The 12,571-nt window shown below is 32.6% G+C and overlaps 1 protein-coding gene across 2 annotated transcripts in view; it reads left to right on the top strand.

Moving 5' to 3' along the window:
* The window catches only part of LOC142325118 (chitinase-3-like protein 2), a 70,005-nt gene that overhangs the window by 35,896 nt on the left and 21,538 nt on the right, over positions 1–12,571 (top strand). For both annotated transcript variants that reach the window (XM_075366483.1, XM_075366475.1), the window contains exons 4-6: positions 2,078–2,202; positions 7,798–8,034; positions 12,324–12,539. In XM_075366483.1, coding sequence (XP_075222598.1) covers positions 2,078–2,202; positions 7,798–8,034; positions 12,324–12,539 — 578 coding nt within the window. The remainder of the gene's footprint in view (positions 1–2,077; positions 2,203–7,797; positions 8,035–12,323; positions 12,540–12,571) is intronic.

Raw genomic sequence — 12,571 nt, 5'->3', positions numbered from 1 at the left:
AATTAGTTAATATTTAGCAGTAATAAACACCAACAAATAAGAGCAAGAAGAAAGAATATACTTACATGATCGAACATACTGCTCATCCAAAAATCATAAGATTTTTTTCTTAATGTTTATAAAAAATAAATGTTTTCTTAAATTATAAAATAATTTAATAAATTTTAGTACCATAATTCATTCATTAAATTCAAGTAGATCTTAAAATACACCTATTTTTAACACAAATAAATCTATACTGAAAATACTATCAATTATCCATTTAGAATCATATAAGACTTTTTGTGGCCTTTTAGTTACTCCCTGTAATTTAAGGATTCCAACACAAGGTCATTCATCTAAATCAGTTCAGCCATTGAGCTGCTACAGTGGAACAAACATACATACATTCACTCTAAAAAAGGTTATACTACTTTTTGGACAGTTGTGTAAAAAGTTAATATATTGTTAAATATATCTATGCTGAAAATACTATCGATTATCCATTTAGAATCATATATATAACTTTTTGTGGCCTTTTAGTTACAATAAAACATACATATATATTTATTTGCATAGCCCATGACACTCCCCGTAATGTAAGGATTCCAACATAGGGTCATCCATCTAAATCAGTTTGGCCATTGAGCTGCTATGGTGGAACAAACATACATATACATACATACATACATACATACATACATACATACATACATACATTCACTCTAAAAAAAGTTATACTACTTTTTGGACAGTTGTGTAAATAGTTAATATTTTGTTAAATATAACAAAATGTTTAAAAGTAAAAATCATAAAAATATCATCTTCATAAATTTCAGAATAAAAAGAGTAAAATAAGAAGAAAAAGTTATATTCATTTAGGCTTCAAGAAAATTATTATGAAGTTTTTTATAAAATTGGTTTCAAAATGTTCTTAGCATGTCTCATATAGTTTAAAAAGCAGTTGCAGTAATAAAATTCTTATACTGGCAGCATTCATGATGTCACTGTAGGTGCATCATATTTTTCCTGTTTTTGCATCTAATAATACTAAAACTGTTTGTCTTGTATTGTGTAAATTGGAATAGAAAAAGTCAGCAATTGAAAACATTGTACAAATATCAGATTTCCATTTTGCTTAAAAAATCTCTTGTCAGACATTAACGCTCCTTGAACAAAGATTTGGAAACATAATTTTTTAAGTTTTTTAAACATACTTGCAGTTTTTTTGCTTTGAAACAAATTGCATAATTCCTATTACTTTTAAGCTGTACTTTTTAAAATTAATTTAGTAAAAATTCATGAAGATATTCAATTTTTTAAAAGTAAAAAATTTGCATGAAAAATTCCCTAGGCTCATTAACTGATTTAAATTTTTCAAAATGCATTTGAAAGTTTGAATGCTCTTTTTGTGATTAAATTTTCAAGGATCTAGAGACTTTATTTCAGGCTCTGCACAGTTTGAAAAATTGCATTTTTTTTAAAAATCAGGATCACAAAATTACCATGCAAAGACTGTCAGACTGAGTTTGTTGAAATTTAGTATATTATTTGTGATATCAAAAAGTTCTTTGAGACAAAATCTGAAGGTCCTATTTGTAATATAAGTACTAAAAAAATTCCCAAAAAATCCTGTGTTGAATTTTTGACAGTTATTGTTATTTTGCGTTAGTATTTTTCGATTTGCAACTAATGGTATTGTGTGTAAAATGTAATAACAAAACTTTTTTCTCTGTCGTTTTTTTAAAATGAACAGTTATCAAGTTATCTAGGGATATAGGAGAAAAAATTGATATTTCTGCAATTTTTTTACATTTTGTTTAATAAATATTTAAGAACACCTTTTTCAACTGCACATAATATAATAATCATTTCTGATTGAAATGATTATTAAAGCAAAAAAAGGCATTAAAGCAAAAATTGGTGATCATATAGAAAAAGTCCAACCCAAAACAGATACCGCTTGGACTACAAGATGAATTATTTTGTTTTATTTGAATTATTTGCAATCTGTCTCCTATAAAAAATATTTATTCCACCCATGTAAGGTAACAGAGATTAGAAGCTTTGCTGTATTTGTTTCTCTTTTCTTTTATAGGTTTATAAACAGGTTGTTGATATGAAGAAACAAAATCCTTCATTGAAAATTATGCTTTCGATTCAGTGCTTTTCAAATAATGGGGAATTTGCTTATGTTGTTGAAACGAAGATTTCAAGAGAAAGGTAATTTATTACTTAATACTAATACTTTTTTATTCTTATTTTTGCTTAATCTAAGTTTTTATACTCTAAACATTTCTGTTAGCAAAATAACTAAATAGAATCTTATTTTAAAACAATAGAATTAACTAAACAAAAACTAAGAAACTTCCACTACATCTAGAAACTTTAGATTACCCTATTGAACATTTTATCTGCTTAGGTCATTCGATTGAAAGTGTAGTAGTTCTCTTATTTATCTATTACTGCTTTCTTCAGTATAGTAAGAATTACTTTTTTAAATCTCAGGACACATCTCCAGTTTTATGAATTTTAAGTATTATCTGTTGGTGTAAGTTTATCGATACTGTATGATATCGAATTATTACCTCTCGATATCATTCAAACTATTTTAAGTGGTTTGGTTATTGTCATAGTAGTTGTAAGAAAAATGTATCTTATCATTTAGTCAATTATAAAAGTTAATGCTTACATGCGTTAACTTTTATGCATTTATGCAAAGAACATCTGCTGATGTTCTTTGTTCATTAATAACCTACAAGTTACGGGCTCAGATAAGCCTTAATAGTTATTAAGAGATGGCGATATTTTCAGATAAAAATTAGACCACATAAATAACTTGGGTCATAAGTGTTGGGTCATTTATTTCATAGTTTGAATAATGTCAGCCGTGATAATGTAGTGTAACTGTTTTATCGGGAACTAACAATTATAAAAGAACAAACTGAATGCATGTTGTATGAAGACATACCAACGGATGCAACTAAGAAAAAGGATTTTCTCATTAAAGATTCCAAAGCAAAGGCCATAGTAATAGAAGATGTTACTGACAAACAATTAAGGATGCTAAGATGGCTAAAGAAATAGTGGCAGCTGTACATTTGATATTTGTTCATTCATGTGCATTTAGTAAACTGACTAAAAATTTAATGTTAGAAGAGATAACAATTGGCTCTCTGTTGAGAAAGACTTTTAGAGTAAAAGGGTTTTGCAGATGAGAAAAGACTAAACATTCTGTTTTACAATGTTTTAAGATTAAGATACATTCTGTTTTCTCAGGCGAAAAGGTGAAGCCAGTGACCTTGGAGCAAGCTTCAAGGTCAGATAGTATTCTGTAATAGTCTCAGCTGTGGTTGTTGAATGGAACATGACTTTTGTAGCAAAATCATCTACAAATAAAGAACATGAAACAAATGGTAATACACATTTAGTAATACTGCTAATGGCTATAGCAAACAAGGTGGCACTTAATTTACACTTCTTTGAGGCACTTCTGCAGATGATGTGAATAAGTCCGAGAATAGATTGTTTCTGCGATATGCAAATCATACAAAGCTTATTCCAGTGTGTTAGAAACAAAGCTGGGGGTACAAAGCTAGATGTGGGGGTAGTGTGTGTGATAGTATTTGTGTAATTTATCCATGACTTTCTCCTAGCATCTAAGAACACACCCAACAACATACCACTTGTGGTACAAATTTAGATGTTTTTTAGGCCTGCAATTAAATTTACGCAGTGCCTGTGTAATCATTTCCTAATGAAATGATTACATTTTGGCAGTCATTATTTCACCACGAAATAGGGACATCTAGGGTTTCCAGATGTTTGTGAAATGTATCCATTAGCAATCTCAAGTACTTGGGATGTAAAAGAGGTAAGTTGATCAAGAGTTTCTGCATCATCATCATACTGTAATGTGAAGGCTATATGGTAACCATTCCAATTTGCTTTTTCAGCAGTCCATCTCCTTGTCCTTTTATCCACCTCACAGTTGACACCAAAAGCAACATTAATTGGCCTGTGGTCACTGCTGTAAAAGTTGTCACAAACAGACTAAGACTGGGGAGTAAACTCTGTGAACTAAAGAGAGGTCGATATTGGGCAATGTACCGGATGATAGTGACATGAATGTGCATGATTCATTATTCAGTAGACAGAGGTCCAAGTTTTGTCTCGCTCTGTTCATTTTTCCTTGAGAGGAGCTGGCTGATCCCCGTGAAATGTGGGCATTAAATTCTCCTACTATTAATAATGGCAATGAATTTGTGTGAGATTTGATATAATTATCTAGAATGTAGAGTTTGGTAAGAGATACAAATTGCATGTTTGTAATTTGATGGGGACAGATTTTTATAGCAACAGTAGGAATGAAGGTAGCTAGTGGTATCCTTGTAAGTGACACCTCTTTCTGCATGAAAATAGCAACTCCACCATTCTCTCTTATTAGACGGTTGTTTATCTCGCAGAAATAGCCCCTGAGTGTTAACTGCATCTTGTTGTAGAAGGTGTGTTTCTTGGAAGCACATTATTAAATGTTCTTGGGCATGTGTCAATACTATAACCGAATACCTCGATTGTTCCACTGGATAATGTTCATAAATAAAGGTAAATATGGACACAGAATTACAGAATTATTTTTATTTTAAAACCTCTTTGCCTTAGGGTCAGGCAGTTGGTCTTCAACCATACCCTCCAGTATACAAGTTGATGGAAGGGGGGATTTTGAACAATGGGAAGTTGCAGACGAAAACTCAGAGGGGATGATTATATGAGCTCTTAACAGGGAGCTTAGTAGATTGCTTACTGCTAGCTGTATTTACTGCTGCCCAAAAAGGCGAAACTTTGGGAGGTATCCCATTGTTGGTTTCACTAGTTGGTGACTACCGACTTCTTGATCATCTTAGTTAGCTCTGAAGTAGTGACTACATCTGAAAAAGCTTTTTTAACTTGCTGCAGATCCACATTGATTACCCACATTTGCACATTTACAGAGGCTTTTCTTGATTTAGCAGCGACAAAAGAGACATTTGGTTTAACCGGTTCCAGAGTGTTAAAACCGGTTCATTGTTTTTTATTTTTTGCTGCTGGTAAAGATATCTTCTATCTTCTGCTTGGTACAGATTTTGATAATTGCCTTCTCTTCTTTAAAAGTTGGAAAATCTCGGGAGAAAGCTGTTTGTGATCCACTGCAGTTTGCACATTTTTCATCTTTGTATTTAGTGTCATTGTGACCTTCTTTAGCACGAGTACATATTTCAGTTTTTTTAGCATTGTAGTGTAGCTATACTTTTGACATTTGAAATTTCGCCAAGGGTTAAGAACAAATAACAGACTTGTTTTCTCCCGTGGAACAGAAAGGTTGAAAGTTAATATAAAGGAAGGTGTAGGTTCTTCCATGCCTTTCTTCCATTTAATTATTCATTTCACTTCTATACATTCTTGAAGATGAAGCTCATTAGCCATTTCAGTAACATCCATATCCAAAAGGTCCTGGCAAAAAAATACTCTCTGGCTGGTATATACCACCCATATTAGTGAGATGTAAGAGAGATCAACTTTTGCTCATCATTAGATTGATCCTGATTTAAATGTTTAATCAGAACTATAAACCCGATATTTTTAAATTATAGATGAGATGCATCACAATTCAAGCTATCTTCTACAGGACTGTTATCCTCGTCAGACAATTGTGAGAGAGACCTGTTCACTAGACTATTGTTGGTGGTTTTTTCAGATGGACCACCAACCATCATAGGAATGATTTGAGGGTTACAAATTTTGGTCCCACAAGAACCAGGGAAACACAGGACCACCTCTGCAGAGCCAACATGTACAGAGTCTAGAGCTGCTACATACTACTGGGTTGGCCCAGGTGCTCAGAGAACATCATTCTAGACTTACTACGTAGAGCCATCCTTCCATCAAGATGATAATTTCCTTCTTGGGTTATGGTTGCATTTCGCAAGGTGTCACACCACCACCAAGTATAAGAAGAAACTGTAACGTGTTGTGTTGCTGTGTATGTGTGTACTAGGTCTGTTCAGAAAATAACCAAATTTTACTTTTTAAATCTTTAGTATTAATTTTACAGACTGTAGGTCCTTGTCCCATTCAAAATACTTCCCTCCTCTTTTCAATCACTTTTTGTAGTGTTGTTCCCACTTTGCAAAGCAGTCCTGGATAGCTTCATTTGAAATGGCCTTTAAGGTCCATGATGAATTTGCTTTAATGTCATCAATAGTCTTAAAACAGTATTCTTTCATCACTTATTTTAATTTTGAAAATAAGAAAAAATGCAAGGAGCCAGGTCTGGCAAGTAGTGAGGCTGAGGGAGGACAGTCATCTGATTTTTGGCACAAAACTGACAAAGCTGAGTGTGCGGGCGCATTCTCGTGATAAAGGAACCATGAGTTGTCACGCCACGAATCTGGTCTCTTTTTGCAGATTTTTTTCATGTAGTGGTTGTAAAACGCCTTGATAGTACATATGGTTCACTGTTTCACCTTGAGACAAGAATTCAAAATGCAATTCAAAAAAAAAACAGAGAGCATCACTTTGACATTGGATCAAGATTGACATGCTTTCTTGGGGCATGGAGATCCTTTGCCAATCCATTGTGATGACTGAACTTTTGTCTCAGTGTTGTGACCTTAAACCCAGCTTATGTCACATTAAGATACTTGTGTGAATGTTTAATCATCATTGGCTTATCCAAGAAGTCGCAGACAAACATCCATTCTATGTTCTTTCTGCTGTTTCATCATCAAATGAGAAACAAACTTTGCTACAACTTGATTCATGTTCAGCTTTTTAGTCAGAATGTCATGGCATGATCCACTTGAGATGCTAACTCTTCTGAAAGTTCTCTGATAGTCAATCGGCGATTTGCATGTACCAGATCATTGATTGGGTGAAGTCAAAGGCCTTCCTGGTCAAGTGTCATCTTCAATTGACTGGTGACCAATTGCATCATCTCCGTAAACTTGTTTTTTCCCATCTTACATTGTGTCGTTGCTCCAAAAATTGCACATTAAAAAAATTGCTTCTAATATAAAAACTAAAGAGATATCAACAATACAAGAATATGTGATTACAAAGGTTGTGTAGAACACAATGCTGCCAACTGCATGTCACTGTATCCATTGACATAAAAGCTCATTGGTGTAAAAGCTCAGTGTGTAGTGGGTAGAGTAGGGTCGTGGGGACACCAACCCCACGAAAATGAATATAAAACTTGTGTAATTTGGTTTTTTTTTCTAAATTTTTAGCATTTTTTGCCAGTTTTAGTAAAATTAGATAACATTTTTTTTTTTTTTGAGCATTTTTTGAGTTTACCAAGCATTTATTTTTTATACTGAATATCTAGTATTTTACTGAGCAATTAAATAAAAATACTCTGAATTTGTACTTTGCATTTAATTAAAATGCTGGGCATTTGTATAGCGTAAAATAAATAGCAGTAAAAAAGAAAACATTGTAAATATCAAATCTTAGAGAAGAAAAATTTAAGTTTTATTAATTTCCCTAGAAATTTTATTTATTATTTTAAATAAAATATCTGAAAACTCCAGACATGGGGTTTTGAGATATTTTGAGAACTCCAGACATCAATATTGAGATATTGATATTCTTGTACATAACCTTATACACTTTTAGACATCTACCATCCATTTTAATTTCAATTAAATGTCAGTTTTTCAACCTTTTTTTAGAAATATTATTTATTTTAAAGTATACAGATACATTTTTAATGTTTAGTTTGTAGTTATATTAAAAACTTATTCATTTATCTGTCTGTTTGTTTAATTTCTGTTTCAGGTTTATTAAGAGTGTTTTGAAAACTCTGAATGATTTTTCATTTGATGGCATTGATATTGACTGGGAATTTCCTGTTTGGCCTGGTTCAGATAAAAGACAGCTTACTGATTTTATGAAATTCTTAAAAGAATTAAAAACTGCTTTAAAATCTGGTAATAATGAATTTTTAATTAGTGTTGCTGTGGCAGCTCCTGGAACTATTATAGATAAAGCCTATGATATTAAAGAAATGGCTGAGTAAGTTTATATTTGTCATTATACTGAATAATGATCTTTTTATTCTACTGAATAAAAAGGTCTTTATATTTAAATTCTTTAATGATTGAAATTCCTTAAAATAAAGCTTTAGCACAGCTAAGAACATCTTTCACTTGGTTCTTCTACCAAACCATTTTAATGGCTTACATTTTATTTATAAAAATAATATCACTTCTACAACAACCCTGATATACGAAACTCTTTTTCCTATTTTAAGGCTTAGAATTTGAATTTTTACAGTTAAAAAATTTTATGTAGGTATTAGGTGTTTATATAAGCCATTATTTCATACTGTAGTATGATGTTTCTTACATGATCAGTTTTTGTCTGAGTAAAATAAACAGTATGGTACAGTAAAGTAAAGAAGTATGTAGTATGAAAAATGTACGTTAAGAAGTATGCAGAACAGTAAACTAAAATTGGCAAAGATTACAACCATATAATTGTCATAGATAAATAAAATACTACAAAACATGATAATTTAGATCTAGTAATGTTGTTTTCTCTCCCTTGCCAACAAAACTGTTGTGGTAGGCTTGTTTAAGAAAAATGTGTCCAAAAGGAAAGCACTTCACTGCAGGCAGCATGCATGATTCAGTTTATATTGCTAATGATGAACTTTCATAGTATAATAAAACTTTTTGCCTAGTCATTTCATTTCAGTATACCCCCTATATCCTACATCCCTAACAATTTGTTTTACATATTCCAAGTATTGCCTGCCTGCACAATTTTTTCCTTCTACCTGTTCCTTCAGTATTAAAGCAACTATTTCAGGATGTCTTAATATCTGGCCTGTAAGTCTGTCTTTTCTTTTAACTATATTTTTCCAAATGCTTCTTTCTTCATCAGTTTGGCACAACACCTTTTCATTTGTCACTTTATCCACCCATCTAATTTTTAACATTCTCCTATAGCACCACATTTCAAAAGCTTTAATCATTTCTTCTCAGGTCCAATCGTCCAAGTTTCAGTTCCATGTAAAGCTGTGCTCCAAACATATACTTTCAAAACTTTTCCTGACGTTTAAATTAATTTTCGGTGTAAACAAATTATATTTCTGACTGATGGCTCATTTCACCTGTGCTGTTGGGTATTTTATATCGCTCCTTCTTCGTACATCTTTAGTAATTCTACTTCCCAAATAACAAAATTTTTTGTTCTTCCTATTTTTACATTCAGTGGTCCATCTTCGTTATTTCTATTACATTTCATTACTTTTGTTTTGTTCTTGTTTATTTTCATGCAGTAGTTCTTGCATAGGACTTCATCCATGCTGTTCATTGTTTCTTCTAAATCTTTTTTACTCTCGGCTAGAATTACTATATCGTAAGCAAATCATAGCATCTTTATCTTTTCACCTTGTACTGTTACTCTGGTTCTAAATTGTTCTTTAACTTTATTAATTGCTAGTTCTATGTAAAGATTAAAAAGTAACGGGAATAGGGAACATCCTTGTTGGACTTACTTTTTTATTATGGTTTCTTTCTTATAACATATATTAGACTCCTTTAACTCATTCACTTGAAAATTCTGCAAAAAAAAAATAGAATCTGATATATAAGCAAATATAGTATTTCATCTATATATATGAAAATGTTAAGTTCGTTTGTGTACGCTTCAAAAACTCAAAATGTTCTGCACCGATTGAGCTCAAATTTTAGCACGATATATAACCCGCATCAAAGATTGTTTTCATCTATTTTTAATAAATATATCTATCTATTTTTAATTTGTGCAGTTTTTTAATAAATAAGAGGCTAATAAATCAGATGGAAGTGTAAACAAAGGAAAACCAATCAGATCAATGCAAGATGGCCGCTGTCAAACACAACGACCAATATCAAAGAGCCCGTATGGCCGTTGCCAATGTAAACAAAATCACAACTGATTAAGTAACAAATTTCTTTGAATTATATTTAACAGCTAAAACATCTGTATTTTATTAAAAAAAAAAAAAACTAAGTATTCGTTTTTTTTGTTTTTTCTAACATCCGAAACCACCATTATGCATTGCTTCAGATGATGATATGAATGATTTATAGCGTATGAAAATGCCATGCCTGACCTGGATTCCAACCTGGAACTACCGGATTAAAGTCTGAGAAGTTACCACTCGCGCCATGGAGGCCGGCAAACATATTCGTTAGGAGTCGAATAAAAACACGACTTATCAATATGGCGTTGTGTGTCAAACCAATTTTATACGGACTATAATTACTTTTAATACGTGAAACCCTTTGCAATGATTGAACATTAACTTAAACCTCTTCAAAAATTATTCCTTTTGAACTAAGCCACATTTTGATATCATTGTTTTTCTATAACACGGCTGGAATTCTTTTCGTTTAATGATAAGAAGCGTTGTCGAAGACAATAACCGAATTCTCTTCCAAAGGACATAATACACCCCTAAACTATTTCTAAATAATTCAAATTCATGTAATTTTTTTACGAATCGTGTTTTTATAAAAATCTCACCTTTTTCTCAATTGACCTGCGGGGTTTTGTTTTCTTTGGAGACCGTAATTCATTAGTAGATTCATACTCGAGAATCACGTTGTACAATGAAGCAGCACAACTTCTACTTACGTTAACAGTTTATTAACACCTGAAATCAACGCCGTTTGATTATTCTGTAATTTGTAAGCATTACTCTGTTACTGTAAGCGTTTAAAGTGATGTGTTTTTTCACATGACTTAAGGGCTTTTTTTCGCAGTCCACAAATCTTTATATATAAAAATGTTAAGTTCGTTTGTGTACGCTTCAAAAACTCAAAATGTTCTGCACCGATTGAGCTCAAATTTTAGCACGATATATAACCCGCATCAAAGATTGTTTTTATCTATTTTTGCATCAGTCACATACCCGCGACCATGAGAAAACAGTTTTTTTAAGTCAGCTGTGTACCAGTGATCGCGCCATCTGCCGGAAGCGAGGGGAACACTCGCCATACTAGCTAACGACAACCGCAGTCACATGTGAAACAATACTTGTTCCCAATTACATTGTTTATTAACAAAAAAAAAAAATGTATTCACTTTCATCTGATTGAGATTATTATACAATCTGAATTAAATATTCACTTTAGTCGAGATACTTTTGTGTGATCATGTCGTGATTGAGCTGCGCCTTTCACCAAGCTCTGAATTTATTAGAAAACGACCAACAGTGGGATATATGTATTAATGACGCGTGCAACACTGCACATCCAAACCAAATTCACACATTATTCGCAATTATATTGACCGCTTGCTTCCCTTCATCTCCCACAGAGTTATGGGAAAGATATCAATCGCATATAGCTGAGGATATTTTGCATAGAGTACACCTAGAAAATACCAATATGACCATGGAATTTACAGAAGGCATTTACAACGAAGCATTAATAAATATTGAAGACAAGTGCTTAGCTGTTGCAAATAAAGTTCTTAGTCAATTGGGAATGCCAGAACCCACCCGAGCTGCGATTGCTTCATTTGATGTGGATTTACACCGTGAACAGAGTTACAACATTGGTGATCTTCAGTCATATGTCCAATCAAACATTCCCAAATTAACGCGTGAACCGAAAGGCATTTATGATCGCATAATGCAAATGATAAATGATGGAGTTGGGGGAACCTTCTTCTTGGATGTGCCAGGAGAAACTGGGAAAACATTCCTCATTAGATTGATTCTAGCATCGGTTCGATCAAAAAATGACAATTATCCTGTTGCGGAATATTAATCAGCCAAAATTCTGCAACGGCACGCGACTTGCAGTTAAGAAATTGATGAATAACATAGTGGAAGCAACGATTTTAACGGGGCCTTTCAAAGGTGAAGATGTCCTCATTCCTCGAATTCCCATAATCCCGACCGATACACCATTTTAATTTAAAAGATTGCAATTCCCAATTCGATTGGCATTTCCAATCACAATCAATAAAACTCAAGGCCAATCTTTAGAATTGTGTGGTTTAGATTTAGATGCGGATTGTTTCTCACATGGGCAACTGTAATGTTGCGTGTTCCCGAGTCGGTAAACCAGATAGCCGTTATATCTACGCAGACAGTGAAAAAACAAATAATATTGTATATCCACAAGTATTGCAAAATTAAACGTCTATTAAACATATGCTTTGTTTTGTTTCTCATTTCTCATCCATGCAACCACAATGTGCCACAGCGAAGCATGGCGGGTAGAGCTAGTAGTATTATATAAATAATGAAAATAAAATGTACGTGAATGAATTAAATAGTATTATTTTATATGCTTTTACAGATATGTGGACTTTGTTAATTTGATGTCGTATGATTATCATTATTATGCATCGTATCTTCCTGTAACTGGTCCAAATGCACCTTTGTATCCTCGTCATTCCGAACATGGTTTTTTTACAACATTAAATACCAATTGGTCTGCTTCGTACTGGCTGAGCAAGGGTATGCCATTAAATAAAATAATAATTGGTTTACCTACTTATGGACACTCTTACACGTAAGTTATATTTTGAAAAAAAATTTTTTTAT

This window comes from Lycorma delicatula, chromosome 1, assembly GCF_047948215.1.
Source record: "Lycorma delicatula isolate Av1 chromosome 1, ASM4794821v1, whole genome shotgun sequence".
In the NCBI taxonomy this organism is placed as follows: domain Eukaryota; kingdom Metazoa; phylum Arthropoda; class Insecta; order Hemiptera; family Fulgoridae; genus Lycorma; species Lycorma delicatula.
Note: the sequence above shows the minus strand (reverse complement) of the source record. Positions and strands in the feature narration are given on the sequence as shown.